The 14,923-nt window shown below is 54.2% G+C and overlaps 2 protein-coding genes across 6 annotated transcripts; one reads left to right on the forward strand and one right to left on the reverse strand.

The window, feature by feature from the left end:
- Positions 1-164: 164 nt before the first annotated feature.
- VWA7 (von Willebrand factor A domain containing 7) lies at positions 165-13,591 on the forward strand. 4 transcript variants are annotated; one of them, XR_013416609.1, is made up of 18 exons: positions 165-386; positions 699-947; positions 1,224-1,505; positions 2,029-2,125; positions 2,856-2,966; positions 4,035-4,230; positions 4,349-4,518; positions 7,345-7,457; positions 7,682-7,798; positions 8,259-8,444; positions 9,677-9,809; positions 9,909-10,061; positions 10,173-10,265; positions 10,964-11,265; positions 11,345-11,484; positions 11,674-11,848; positions 11,961-12,523; positions 12,653-13,591. XR_013416609.1 is itself a non-coding variant. In XM_015136002.3 (17 exons), exons 2-17 carry the CDS (start codon positions 714-716, stop codon positions 12,132-12,134), a joined length of 2,676 nt encoding a protein of 891 aa, XP_014991488.2. In that variant the 5' UTR covers positions 165-386; positions 699-713; the 3' UTR covers positions 12,135-13,591. The 4 variants fall into 4 exon arrangements, 2 of the variants coding, with proteins under 2 accessions (XP_014991488.2, XP_077856584.1); XR_013416607.1 differs by having other exon boundaries at positions 11,961-12,513; XM_015136002.3 differs by having other exon boundaries at positions 11,961-13,591.
- SAPCD1 (suppressor APC domain containing 1) lies at positions 12,875-14,906 on the reverse strand. Of its 2 annotated transcripts, NM_001194586.1 has the most exon segments (5): positions 13,180-13,286; positions 13,372-13,461; positions 13,567-13,662; positions 14,170-14,310; positions 14,557-14,723. In NM_001194586.1, coding segments are annotated over 5 exon segments (537 nt in total). In that variant the 5' UTR covers positions 14,671-14,723; the 3' UTR covers positions 13,180-13,190.
- Positions 14,907-14,923: the final 17 nt, after the last annotated feature.

The raw sequence follows: 14,923 nt of genomic DNA on the forward strand, positions 1-14,923 counted from the left end.
AGAGAGGGGAGCAGAGGGGCTGGGTGCCTGAATCCCTGGGGGTTGCAGGGTGAAAGTGAGGCCCTGGTTCTGGAGGGCAGAGGGGCGGGTCTGTCTGGGTCTGTCCCTGGCACTGTGCCAGGCCTGAGTCACGCTGCTCACTCCCTTCCTCCTCCCCAGCTTTCATTCACCTCCGCACTGCGGCCAAGGGAGGCCCGCCCTGCCATGGGCTGCTGCCTGTGGCCTTGGGCAGGCATGAGCAAAGGGGCCAGGGGAGTTGCCTGTCCTCCCCCACCCTGTGGGGGCCTTCCTCCCCCTCTACTGGGCCTCGGTTAATTATAACTCTGACCTAAGTGCCCTGTGACGTCGTGCCCGGGCCAGCCCTTCCTAGGAGACCCAGCAACCAGGTAGGGGAGGGCCTGAGAGGACTCAGGCTTCCTGTGCATGGGGAGTGTTTCTGCAGCAGGGCTGGGAACTCAGCCAGGGACTGGGGAGGGGGGCCTGGGGGAGGAACCCTGGACCCCTCTCCTGGCAGCTGTGTATGTCCCTAATGGTCAGATGAGGCCCTCAGGTTGTCTGGGTGACAGAGAGGGCGGGGAAGCCAGGCTGCAGCAGACGCGACTTTTGAGGTAAAGCAGGTGCCCATGGAGACCCGCAGAGCTGGCCTGCCCTGGAATTGCAGCTGCTTCCTCCTCCCTTGAGAGCCTTCTGTCTCCCAGGTCCATGTCTCAGCCATGCTCCCCACGGAAGTGCCCCAGTCCCACCCGGGCCCCTCAGTGTTGCTTCTGCTGCAGCTGCTGCTGCCCCCCACATCTGCCTTCTTCCCCAACATCTGGAGCCTGCTGGCTGCCCCTGGCTCCATCACCCACCAAGACCTAACTGAGGAGGCAGCACTCAATGTCACCCTGCAGCTCTTCCTGGAGCGGCCACCCCCAGGCCGCCCCCCTCTTCGTCTTGAGGACTTCCTGGTGAGCATCCCAGGGTCCTGTCACACCCCTGCCAGAGTCCCCAATTCCTGGGGCCTCTACTCCGTGAGGGCTCTGGTTGCCAAGAGAAGAGACACCCATGGCCCCATCCCTGCAGCAACAATCCCCAGTAGTCTTGGTCCTGAAATTAGGAGTCCCCCTCCTTTGTGGGGCTCAGGACCCTCATACCCAGCCTTGAGTGTCAGTTGCTGAGATAAGGTGGGCAACAGTCAATCCAAAGGGCCTCCCTGGAGCCCCGTCCTCCGCTATTCTCCCCAGGGTCGAACACTCCTTGCCGATGACCTCTTTGCCGCCTACTTTGGACCTGGTTCTCCTTCTCGGCGGTTCCGAGCAGCCTTAGGTGAGGTGTCTCGTGCCAATGCGGCCCAGGACTTCCTGCCGACTTCCAGAAATGACCCCGACCTGCACTTTGATGCTGAGCGACTGGGTCAGGGACGCGCGCAACTGGTAGGGGCTCTGCGGGAGACCCTGGTGGCAACCAGAGCCCTTGACCACACCCTGGCTCGCCAGCGCCTCGGGGCTGCACTTCATGCCCTGCAGGTGAGAACAGGGTTGGGTTGATGGTCAGAGGGGTCTTCATGTCCGGGATAGAGAGCATCCTATGGTGCCTTCTTGATCATGCCTTCTCCACTCTGGAAGGGGTGGGCACTGGCACGTGGTGCCCCGAGGTTGTGTCCCAGTTCCCCACCTCCAAGCTGGCAGTGCTTCCTGTAGGAACAGCAAGGAGGGCACTGTGGCTGGAGGGAAGTGAGGGTGAGAGAGGAAGGCTGTGAGGTCAGAGAGCTGAGGGAGCAGCACATGCTGCAGGACCCTGCAGGCCCAGAGAGGCCTTGGGTTAGACTCTGAGCTGGGAAGAGATGCTGGGACAGTTTCCACCCGGGCAAAGCTCTGCTCTGAGCATGGAGAGGGGGCGGTGGAGGGGACTTGGGGTGTCTGGTGGGAGTAGTGGGAGTAGGAGGGGACTTTCCAGGTGGGGAACTCAAAGGAGTGGCATATTAATGCTGGGGATGGTGAGAAAGGTCAGACTAGTGCCTCATTCCCCTTCTCCTGTCCTCTGGACCAGGATTTCTACAGTCATAGCAACTGGGTGGAGCTGGGTGAGCAGCAGCCACACCCTCACCTCCTCTGGCCAAGACAGGAGCTCCAGAACCTGGCACAAGGTACGGCTGTGACCCTGGCGGTGAGGCGGGAGTCCACAGGGCTACCTCAGTCCACCCAGCCACTGTGTCACATTCTGAGGTCCCAGAGGGTGTGATGTTACTTAATCTCCACAAGGACTGAAGTCCCCCAGTCCAAGCAATGCCTGGCTCGGTTAAGCAGCTTCCCCAACGTCACACAGGGAAAAACAGCTAGGACCAGGTCTCCAGAACTCAGTCCCGTCTTAAGTGTGGCTTCTTCCCCGCACTGACTCACACGGGGCCTTCTCCCACAGCTCCCTCATCCTCTCGCCTGGAAGCTGCCTCCTGTCCACAACTCACAGAGGGTGCAGTCCCCATAGGATTGGTCCCTACACGTACTGTTTGGGTTTTTTTCTTATTATTTATTTATGTATTTATTTTTTAGAGATGAGGTCTCACTATGTGGCACAGGCTGGTCTCAAACTCCTAGACTCAAGCAATCTGCCCGCCTCTACCTTCTAAAGTGCTAGGATTACAGGCGTGAGCCACCGCGCCCAGCCTGTGCTGTGTTTTCTAGCACGGCCCCAGTTTCAAACATTCAGGCTCACTGTGGGCCCATGATCCTAGGTTTTAGTTCAGAAAGCCTTGCTAGGGAACTTCTGGGCTTTCACTTCATCCCAGCTGGGAGGAAAAGGTGAAGAGGTTAGGGTGTGTGGGGATAAAGGCTGGGGGTGGCAGAATCTTGGGTTCTAGTCCTGCCCTCTCTTCCCAGTGGCTGATCCTACCTGCTCTGATTGCGAGGCGTTGAGCTGCCCTGGGAATTGGCTGGGCTTCACACTCCTCACCTCTGGCTACTTTGGAACTCATCCCCCGAAACCTCCAGGTACCAGACAAGAAAGTTCCCCAGAAGTAAGGGGAGAAAGTCACTCCCTTACAGGATCTCTGTCCTGTAGGCCCGTATGCCTTTGCTATGGCATCTCCTCCTAGGAGGAGAGGATGCTGGGAACAGGGTGGGTGGAGGAAAGTCCCCTGAGGAGGCTGTGGTGGGGTTGAGGTAGGGGAGCAACTTCTTCCTCCACTGATAGGATTTCTCCCTTGTCATAGGCAGCTTTGGGGGACTGGCTGGAGGGATCAGGGGATCCACCATGTGCTGTGCTGATTGACTATGGCGCCCTAAGATTTACTCCAGAATTTCCCTCCATAAAGCATCATCCTTTTTTTTTTTTTTTTTGAGACAGAGTTTTGCTCTTGTTGCCCAGGCTGGAGTGCAGTGGCGCGATCTCGGCTCACCGCAACCTCCGCCTCCCGGGTTGAAGTGATTCTCCTGCCTCAGCCTCCCGAGTAGCTGGGATTACAGGCATGAGTCACCACGCCTGGCTAATTTTGTATTTTTAGTAGAGACGGGGTTTCATCATGTTTGCCAGGCTGGTCTCAAACTCCTGACTTCAGGTGATCTGCCCGCCTTGGCCTCCCAAAGTGCTGGGATTACTGGTGTGAGCCACCTTGTCCAGTCATCATTTATTTATTTATTTATTTGAGACTGAGTCTCGCTCTGCCGCCCAGGCTGGAGTGCAGTGGCACGATCTCGGTTCGGTTCACTGCAACCTCCACCTCTTGGGATCAAGCTATTCTCCTTCCTCAGTCTCCTAAGTAGCTGGGATTACAAGCATGCGCCACCACACTTGTCTAATTTTTATAGTTTTAGTAGAGACAGAGTTTCACCATGTTGGCCAGGCTGGTCTTGAGCTCCTGATCTCAGATGATCTGCCTGCCTCAACCTCCCAAAGTGCTAGGATTTCAGGCGTGAGCCACTGCGCCCACCCCCATCATCATTTCTTGCTGAACCCTTGCTGAGGGGTGAGAGGGTCAGGCCAGGTCTGAAAGGGCCTCATTTTCTTAGGAGGCAGTGGGTTTTTGACCTCCACTCTCCAGATCCCTTTCCCCAACCCAGGGAAATGTAGCCACGGGGGCCATTTTGACCTGAGCAGCTCCCAGCCACCGAGGGGAGGCATCAACAAGGACAGCACATCCCCAGGCTTCTCCCCTCACCACATGCTGCACCTCCAGGCTGCAAAACTGGCCCTTCTAGCCTCCATCCAGGCCTTCGGCCTTCTGCGAAGCCGCCTGGGAGACAGGGATTTCTCCAGGTGAGTGGCCTCCTAGGGATGGACCCCCTCATAGGTAGGCATTCCTGTGGGAACTGAGAAACTAGACACTGGAGACAAACGTGCAGACCCTTCACTGTGTCTCTGGCTTGCTCCCCAGGCTGCTGGACATCACCCCAGCCTCCAGCCTGAGCTTTGTCCTGGACACCACGGGCAGCATGGGTGAGGAGATCAACGCTGCCAAAATCCAGGCTCGCCACATTGTGGAGCAGCGGAGGGGCAGCCCCATGGAGCCTATCCACTATGTCCTGGTGCCTTTTCATGACCCAGGTAAGTGTGGTCTGGCTAGGACAGTAGAGGGGAGGAAAATTCAAGGTAAGGGATAGACTGGGCATGGTGGCTCACGCCTGTAATCCCAGCACTTTGGGAGGCTGAGGCAGGTGGATCACCTGAGGTTGGGAGTTTGAGACCAGCCTGACCAACATGGAGAAACCCCGTCTCTACTAAAAATACAAAATTAGCCGGGCGTAGTGGTGCATGCCTGTAATCCCAGCTACTCGGGAGGCTGAGGCAGGAGAATCGCTTGAACCCGGGAGGCAGAGGTTGCGGTGAACCGAGATCGCAACTTTGCACTCCAGCCTGGGCAACAAGAGCAAAAAACTCCGTCTCAGAAAAAAAAAAAAAAGAAAGAAAAGAAAAAAAGGTAAGGGATAAAGGCCTGTGGTGAGGAAGTGGGCTCGTGGTGGCACTTCCTGTAGTAGTCCTGAGTGAGCCTCTATGGTGTGCATACAGAAAATTAGCAGCAACCTGGGTGGGGTGGCTCACAACTGTAATCCCAGCACTTTGGGAGGCAGAGGTGGGAAGATCGTTTGAACCCAGAAGTTCAAGACCAACCTGGGCGACACAGAGATTCAGGTCTCCACAAAAAAATTAATAAAAATTATGTGTGGGAGTGGTGGCGCATGCCTATAGTCCCAGCTACTTGGGAAGCGGAGGCAGGAGGATCACTTGAGCCCAGGAGATTGAGGGTGCAGTGAGCCGTGATGGCACTACTGCACTCCAGGGTGGCCTGGGTGACGCCGTGAGGCCCTGTCTCTAAAAAAAAACAAAAAAACAAAAACAAAAACAAAAAAAGATAACTAGCAGCCTTGTCTCCCGCTGTTTCTAAAATGACAGCACTTTCCATTAGTTTAATGCATGATTCATACTTTGGCACGTGGCCTCTGCTTTCTTAGCCTTTCATGCTAACAAGCCATTTTCTTTTTTTTCTTTTTCTTTTTTTTTTTTTTTTTTGAGACGGAGTCTTGCTCTGTCGCCCAGGCTGGAGTGCAGTGCAAGATCTGGGCTCACTACAAGCTCCGCCTCCCGGGTTCCAGCCATTCTCCTGCCTCAGCCTCCCCAGTAGCTGGGACTACAGGCGCCCGCCACCTCGCCCGGCTAATTTTTGTATTTTTAGTACAGACGGGGTTTCACTGTGTTAGCCAGGATGGTCTCAATCTCCTGACCTCGTAATCTGCCTGCTTTGGCCTCCCAAAGTGCTGGGATTACAGGCGTGAGCCACCGCGCCCGGCCGCCATTTTCAATTCTCTCCATTTCCTATAGACAGAGATGGGGATGAAGATGGGGTTGGTGGGGCCAGGCTTCTGGGAAGCCTCTGAGATAGCTAGCTACATTGTATTCCTTTCCCATTGACTGGAAGTTAGACTCTCTGGCTTGAGTCTGACTGTGTGTCTTTAGGCTGGTCATGTAAACTTTCTTTGCCTGGATTTCATCATCCATAAAGTGGGTCAGTATCAGTTATGTATCGGTTAGGGTGGGGCAGGAACAAATCACAATGGTGGAATGATGTCAGTTAAGGCTATTTTCACTTCTTTTGTGGATCTTCAGTTGCTTCAGGCTACCTGGATGTATAAGTGCAGGTCACAGGGGATATGATGGCTTAGCTTGGGCTCAGAGGCCTGACACCTCCCTCATCCTGCCTAACTCCCAGAGTTGAAATGATGATCAAATAAAATGCCTACTGGGCTGAGAGTTGCCTAAGTTTGAGTCTTATTTGTCTGCATACATCCTACAGTGGCCGGCATTTATTTATAATAGAGAATTATTATGTTTGATGAAGATATAAATAAAGGTATAATTAAGAACTTAGCACTTATGTGTCAAAGCACTATCTTAAAATTTGCAAAATCAACTCATTTAGTCCTCCCAATAAGCCTCTGAGGTAAGTGCTATTCTGTTTCTTTTCTTATGAGGAAACCCAGTGTTTTTTCCTTTTTTTTTTTTTTTTTTTTTTTGGAGTCTCACTCTGTCACCCAGGCTGGAGTGCAATGATACGATCATGGCTCACTGCAGCCTTGATTCAAGTGATCCTCCTGCCTCAGCCTCATGAGTAGCTGGGACTACAGACAAGCACCACCATATCTGGCTAATTTTTGTGTTTTTTTGGTAGAGATGGGGTCTCACTGTGTTACCCAGGCTGATTTTGAGCTCCTGGGCTCAAGTGATCCTCCCACTTCAGCCTCTCAAAGTGCTGGGATTATAGGTGTGACCAGGTTTGTTTTTTTTTGTTTTGTTTTGTTTTTGTTTTTGTTTTTTTAATATATGTACATGTACCCAATAAAGGCCTACAGGAAATGCCACCATTTTTTTAAGGGAGTGGAGGCCCACCTTCTCACCAGGGACACCTAGGTCTGCCCTGCCCTGCCCCGCCCTGACAAGTGTGACTCTTTTTTTTTTTGAGACGAAGTCTCACTCTGTCGCCAGACTGGAGTGCAGTGGCACGATCTTGGCTCACTGCAACCTCCACCTCCTGGGTTCAAGTGATTCTCCTGCCTCAGCCTCCCCAGTAGCTGGGGCACGTGCCACCACACCCAGCTAACTTTTATATTTTTTAGTAGAGACAGGGTTTCACCAATTTGGCCAGGATGGTCTTGATCTCTTGACCTCATGATCCACCTGCCTCGGCTTCCCAAAGTGCTAGGATTACAGGTGTGAGCCACTGCGCCTGGCCAAGTATGAGTCTTATAATGGAGTATTGTTATTTCACTACTTGTCCACTCCAGAAGCACATAGGGACCCTCAACTGGGGAAGTGGCTCTGGGTAGGAATGAGGGGAGCTCTTTCCTCACTTATCTTAACTTCCTTTCCCCTTCCCAGGGTTTGGCCCTGTCTTTACAGCCAGTGACCCTGACAGCTTCTGGCAACAGCTTAATGAGATCCACGCCTTGGGGGGTGGAGACGAGCCTGAGATGTGCCTGTCAGCCCTGCAGGTCTGGCCCCTCCGCTCTTCCCTTCTTATCCCCACCGCGTTTCCTGGCCCCGCCACCAGGGGGAGCTAGATCCCTCCTGGGGCTCCCCGCTACCTTCAGAACCTAGATCCACTAGCTTCACTCCAGGATTACCGGGCCATATTCCCTTCTGCTTCATCCTCCTTGGCTCTACCCATTCCCCTCCTGCTGCCATTGTTAACACTGGTCGTTGTCTTCCCTGCCAGCTGGCCCTGCTGCACACACCTCCACTCTCAGACATCTTTGTCTTCACGGATGCCTCCCCTAAGGATGCCTTTCTCACCAACCAGGTGGAATCCCTGACTCAGGAACGGCGCTGCCGGGTGAGCAGAGCTGGTGAGAGACCCAGTGTTAGCCTCCCAGGGATGAGAGAGACCCTGTGATGACAATCTCATCACGAGGGTTGCACCACACTATGGTGGCCCGACAAGCCTTGGCACATGGGAGAAGCAGACAATGAACAAAACCTTTCCTGATACCTTTAATGATACACGTAGGAGACCCCACCCTTAATAATGCAGAATTTTTATTTGAACCTGCCCAGTAAACAATGTGAAGAACTGGGGATCTAGTCGCCAAAAATCCACTGTGACAAGGGGGTGGCCAACTACTAACTGAAGGCAGGGGGTTGTCATTGGGAGACCCCATCCTAGCAGCCAGAAGGCAGGCAGAGACCTTATCACGAACCATCAGCTCTGGAGAAAGCTTGAGCACAGGGATTCTCCTTCATAATAGTGGATGGCACTTGGACACCCCAACCACCGAGCTCTCTTCTGGCCACAGGTAACATTCCTGGTGACTGAAGACACCTCAAGGGTTCAGGGCCGAGCTCGGCGTGAGATCTTGTCCCCTCTGCGTTTTGAGCCATACAAAGCAGTGGCCCTGGCCTCAGGAGGAGAAGTGATCTTCACCAAAGACCAGCACATTGGAGACGTGGCAGCCATTGTTGGGGACAGCATGGCTGCCCTGGTGAGCAAGTGGGGGCCAGGGCCCTCACTTAGGAACTGAAGGGTGGTCAGGCTGCACCTCTCTTTTTATAGGAGAAAGGGGAATCACTCTCACTGCTGTGTTGTTCTTCCAGTCACGGGGCAGGAAAGGAAGTTTCTCCCCCTCTGAGATCCATGGCTAGCCATTTCTTTTTTTTTGAGATGGAGTCTCACTGTCACCCAGGCTGGAGTGCAGTGGCGCGATCTTGGCTCACTGCAAGCTCTGCCTCCCAGGTTCAAGGGATTCTCCTGCCTCAGCCTCCCGAGTACCTGGAGTTAAGGCACCCACCACCAGGCCCGGCTAATTTTTGTATTTTTTAAGTAGAGCCAGGGTTTCACCAGTTTTTTGGCCAGGTTGGTCTCGAACTCCTGACCTCAAGTGATCCGCCCACCTTCGCCTCCCACAGTGCTGGGATTATAGGCTCGAGGCACTGCGCCTGGCCTGTATTGTCCTTTTATATCAGTAAACCCCTCCCCGCTTGGCTTCCAGTATTCTGCCTTCAGCATTACCACAGGAAGTCCTACCGTCTTTCTGGGGAGGTGGCTTGTATTTTGCAGAGGCAGAGTCTTGCTTTATTGACTAGGCTGGTCTTGAACCCCTGGCCTCAAGTGATCCTCCTGTCTTGGTCGCCCAGGTGCTGGGATTACAGACATGAGCCACTATGCCTGGCCCATCATCTTTTAATGGGGCACAAGATGTGATTGTCTCATCCTGAATCCCTTGCCTCCAACTTTGTCCCTGACCATAATAACTTCATCCCTGGCCCTGTGCCCCTCTCTCACTGTACCCCTTTCTCTCTGTGTGACGTGGTTTTTTTCTTTTTTTTTTTTTTAAGACAGAGTCTTGCACTGTCACCCGGGCTGGAGTGCAATGGTGCGATCTTGGCTCACTGCAACCTCCGCCTCCTGGGTTCAAGCAATTCTCCTGCCCCAGCCTCCCAAGTAGCTGAGATTATAGGCACCCACCACCACACCTGGCTAATTTTTTTTTTTTTTTTTTTAGTAGAGACATAGTTTCACTATGTTAGCCAGGCTGGTCTCGAACTCCTGACCTTGTGATTCGCCTGCCTCAGCCTCCCAAAGTGCTGGGATTACAAGTGTGAGCCACCACACCCGGCCCAATGACATGGTTTCTTCCTATCTCCCCTATCTTCTTTGTTCCTCATCCCATACCTCATCTTCTCCCCCATTTTCTGGTCCTGCTGATCCCTCAAGGTGACTCTTCCCCTGGACCCTCCTTTTGCGGTGCCTGGGCGGCCACTTGTGTTCAGCGTGGATGGGCTGCTCCAGAAGATCACAGTCCGGATCCACGGGGACATCAGCAGCTTCTGGATCAAGAACCCTGCAGGTGCGTCTGAAGGCAGAGGGAAGAATGGCGACTGGGGAATAGACAGTCGAGGGGATGTACTCAAGGAGAGCCAGTGTTTCATTTCTTCCCTGACCCCAGGGGTCTCCCAGGACCAGAAGGAAGGCACGGGTCCTCTAGGTCACACTCACCGCTTTGGGCAGTTCTGGATGGTGACCATGCATGACCCTCCACAGACAGGAACCTGGGAGATCCAGGTCACAGCTGAGGACACCCCCGGGGTGAGAGTGCAAGGTAAGGAGGGAGGTGTTCCTGGGAAAGGAAAGGAGAGACTGCAGGCCTCGGAGAACACCATCAGTCACATTCCTTTCAGGAAGGGCTCTGACTGCCTTTGCCCTTTCCCAGCCCAGACCTCCCTGGACTTCCTCTTCCACTTTGGGATCTCCATGGAGGACGGACCCCACCCTGGCCTCTACCCCCTGACTCAGCCAGTTGCAGGTACCTCTATTCCCTGAGCCCCCACCCACCTAACCCCCAGTTATTTATTTATTTATTTTTTTCCGCTCGCCACCCAGGCTGGAGTGCAGTGGTGCGATCTTGGCTCACTGCAAGCTCCACCTCCCAGGTTCACGCCATTCTCCTGCCTCAGCCTCCTGAGTAGCTGGGACTACAGGCGCCCGCCACCACGCCCGGCTAATGTTTTGTATTTTTGGTAGAGATGGGGTTTCGCTGTGTTAGCCAGGATGGTCTCCATCACTTGACTTCGTGATCCGCCCACCTCGGCCTCCCAAAGCGCTGGGATTACAGGCGTGAGCCACCGCGCCCGGCCAAACCCCCAGTTTTTTATATATATATGTGTGTGTGTGTGTATATATGTGTGTGTGTATATATATATAACGTATATATGTATACATACATCTATGCATATGCATAACTTTTATATTGAGTTATAATTTACATAATGTGCACTAAAGTGTACAGTTTGATGGATTTCATATAATACGCCCAGTTCAGGATATAGGACATTTCCAGCACCCCAGAACTCCCTCCTGATACTCCCCATCGATACCCCTTGAAGGTAACCTATTTTTCCATCCATACTCCCCAGAGGGAACCCTTATTTTGAAGGCCATTAATTCTTTTCTCCCTGTGTCTCCGAATCTCACAATGTTCTCCCCTCCTCGCCCCTGTCCCAGGTCTCCAGACCCAGCTGCTGGTAGAAGTGACAGGGTTGGGTTCCCAAGCGAATCCTGGGGATCCTCAGCCGCATTTCTCCCACGTCATCCTTCGAGGGGTCCCAGACGGTGCCGAACTAGGCCGGGTGCCTTTGGAGCCCGTGGGACCTCCGGAGCGAGGTCTCCTCGCAGCCTCGCTGCCGCCCACACTGCTGTCCACCCCTAGACCCTTGTCCCTGGAGCTGATTGGCCAGGACGGAGCGGGGCGGCGCCTGCACAGGGCTGCCCCTCAGCCTAGCACTGTAGTCCCTGTCCTTCTGGAGGTGAGACACTAGGGGAAAAATGCAGCTGGGGCTGGAAAGAGTTGGAGCGGCCCCTTCCCTGACGAGCCCTTCTCTGCAGCTTAGTGCGCTCTCGGGTTTCTTGGCCCCGGGCAGCAAGGTCCCGCTCAGTCTGCGCATCGCCAGCTTCTCGGGCCCTCAGGATCTTGACCTTAGGACTTCTGTCAACCCCAGCTTCTCCCTCACCTCCAACCTCTCCAGGTGAGGCCCCTGAACCCTCCAGCTCCCTCTGGCATCTTGTCTCGCCCGTGCTTATCCCAAGCCCCGCCCCTGGCCCCTTCCGATTGGCTCTCAGAATCCTCCTCTCAGCTCACGTGCCCCTGCGGGCGTCCCCTGACTCTGGGCTCTGGACAGCCAGGGGCTTTAGCGACGCCTATATCGTCTCTCCAGGGCTCACCTGGAACTGAATGAGTCGGTCTGGGGCCGCCTGTGGCTGGAGGTCCCAGACTCAGCGGCCCCAGATTCCGTGGTGATGGTGACTGTGACTGCAGCGGGACGAGAAGACAGCCCAGTGCCCCCGACTCATGCTTTCCTCCGGCTCCTGGTATTGGCCCCAGCCCCGCAGGTGAGGCACCGCTACTTTCCATCACAGGGTAGGCAAGGCAGGGGGAGGGTGGTGTAGGTTTAATTTGAGTACACTCTGGCACACCCTGTCATTCTCTTCCTCTTCCCCGCAGGACCAGCTCGCCACCCCTACCGGCTCATCTGACCCAACCCTCACCACGGCCACCCCTGCCTTTTCCCCCTTCACATTGGTGACTCAAGGCAGGGCTGGGGCAGGGTTGGCGGGCAGCCCCTGGTGGGGCACAGTTGGAGGGTTGCTTCTTCTGCGAGGCCTGGCCTCCTGGTGACACAATAGACTGTAGAGGGATGGGTCTCCAGCACTATTTTCAACCTGCCCCATTGGTAAGAAGACCCGGGACACATTTGTCACATAGGCCTTAGGACCTTGCCTCTCCTAGCTGGGATGAAGATTTTCTTTTTCTTTTTTTTGAGACGGAGTTTTGCTCTTGTTGCCCAGGCTGGAGTGCAGTGGCGCCATCTCGGCTCACTGCAACCTCCGCCTCCCAGGTTCAAGCAGTTCTCCTGACTCAGCCTCCCAAGTAGCTGGGATCACAGGTGCCCACCACCATGCCCGGCTAATTTTTTGTATTTTTAGTAGAGACAGGGTTTCACTATGTTGGCAAGGCTGGTCTCGAACTCCTGACCTCAGGTGATCCAACTGCCTCGGCCTCCCAAAGTGCTGGGATTACAGGCGTGAGCCACCGCGCCCCACCAATGAAGGTTTTCTTTCTCCAGCACATCCCTTTCCTTTCTTAAAAACTTCAAGACTGGGGCTGGGCGCGGTGGCTCATGCCTGTAATCCCAGCACTCTGCGAGGCTGAGGCAGGAGGATCACTTGAGCCCAGGAGGTTTAGGCTGCAGTGAGCTGTGGTCGCACCACTGCACTACAGCCTGAGCGACAGTAAGACGTATCACAGAAACAAAACAAAACAAAACAAAACAAAAAACCCCGTAAGACTGGGATAGAGGGCAATGGATTTTCCCACAATGCACTTTTCCTAACCCTATGAGAAACAAACCAAAGACATTTTTGGAGAAAGTTGCTTTCTGGAGCAGCTTTGGTTTTATTTTTGTATTTAAGGCTGAAGGACAGTTTCAATAAACATGTCTTCTCCCCAGAGGGATTTCAAAGATCATTTTTGCACGTCATATAGGGGAGAATGAGGACGTGAGACACCAAGAATGTGAAGTTTTCAGGAGCAGAGGAGAAACATTACACCAAGATGTCTGAACTTCATTGACTCACTACCTGGAGCCATTTTTTAGCTGTTGAGTTAAGAAACAGAAAAAGGAGCCTGGGGCTTCTGACTGTTTCACCAGGCTTAGGGGAGTGAGAGGAGGGTTTAGACACGGGTAGGGCCTCTTGGCCCATTGGTGCAGCCCCGCTGAGCCATCTCCTCCTTTGGCTGGGTGACTCCTTTCTGCTGCCTTGACAACTCCTGGAGGAGAGGAGAAACAGATGGGGCCTCTGGGCTCCTCCCAGCCCTGTAGGGTGGGGCTCCTGCCCTCTCTCTTGAAGTTTACCTGTTTCCGCCACAAGTTCTGCTTCCTTCGTCTTTCCTTTGAATCCTGGGTGGTGCAGGAACTAGCCTTGTTCAGTGGACTTGGGGAGAACTGGAGGGGAAATTCACTGTGTTTTCTGTTAAGCCAGCACTGACCCCAACAACTCCCCTCACTAGTCCAGCTTCCCAAAAGTCTAAACTGAAACAATAAACTCACCTTCTCATGAATCAGATTCTGCAAACAGATGTTCACCTTTTGAATCTGGGCTAACGGGGGGCCACCAGGCTCTGAGTGTAAATCTGTTAGAAAATTCTAGAGGAGGAGTTGGAGGCTGACAACATGGTGAAAACCTGAGGTCCATCTGCCACTCTATTCTGGTCACCACAGGCCATCCCTCTCATCCGGATTCCCTCATCCCAGTACCCTCCCAGGCAGGTGGGAAAATCCAATACTCTTCACTTCCATCTCTTTAGCAGGTCAGTTCCTCCATCCCCTCAAATAGCATAACACCCCCTTTCCCTACTCTTCATGGAGCCTCCCTGTCCATCCCTGCCCCATTGGAATAATCCGGCCACGCCCTCATCTCCATGGAGTGATCCAAATCCCTCTGAATGGAATGCAGACCAGCTTCCTCCAGCCCCAACAATGAACACCAACTTAACACTTGGTGGCATCCTGTCATTACGGTGCTGCCTCCAATTCATGATCCCTGACCATTAACCCTCCCCTCTCCAGAGTGGTCTCAGGCTGTGTCTACACATTCCTTGTTCCTCCCTCCCTGGCCCTCCCCCCATTCACACAGAGGGGCAGCCCCCATACCTCACCAAGGGCCCCTAGATGCAGCTGCTGTTGCTGTGCCTCCTTCAGACGGTCTTCAAACCAGGCCTGGCCATGTTGTAGCAGCTCCAGCCCCTGCCACAGGGCATCCTGTTCTCTCTCCAGAGCCTGCATCCTCTGCAGCTGGGAAAGGCAAGCACAGAGGCTGACTCTTGTGCCACAGCAGGGCTCTGGGTTATGGCCCTTTCTCTCCACCCCTGGTTGGGTTCACTGTGTGGTCACTGAGTGTGAACCCAGACTGGCCACTGAGGACCTGGAGGGCAAGGGGAGGCAGGTGGGAACACTGTGGGCCCTCAAATTGAATGGAAACATAAAGGGCAGGTCTATGGAGAGACTTCCCCTGGGACCTCTTGTTGTACTGATACTCACCCAAAGGAAGAAGCTCCGGGCCCCCGGGTCTTGGCGGCTTGTTCCCAGCGGCAGCAGCAGGACTGTGTAGGGAACCTGCACCAAGGGCATCCCGCCAGAGCCCTGGCTCCCCATGGCTCTGAAGTGGGAAGGGTGGAGCCACTCCCACTGGTGCAGCCCGGGCTGGTCCCTCCCTTCCACCCCTGCCTTGCACCCATCCTGCCTCTGCCAGCCTCTCAGGCCCCTTCCTGCTGTGTCTGTCTGAGGCTGGCGTGTTCCTACTTGAGAAGAGAGACCATCTCCCTTGGGCCCCTCTGTCTTCCCTCTAATCTGTTTTGTAGGGCCTCTCTGAAGTGGTTCGTTCTCATGAACGATCCTTGGGTAGAAT

Source organism: Macaca mulatta, chromosome 4 (assembly GCF_049350105.2).
Source record: "Macaca mulatta isolate MMU2019108-1 chromosome 4, T2T-MMU8v2.0, whole genome shotgun sequence".
NCBI classification, from domain to species: Eukaryota; Metazoa; Chordata; class Mammalia; order Primates; family Cercopithecidae; genus Macaca; species Macaca mulatta.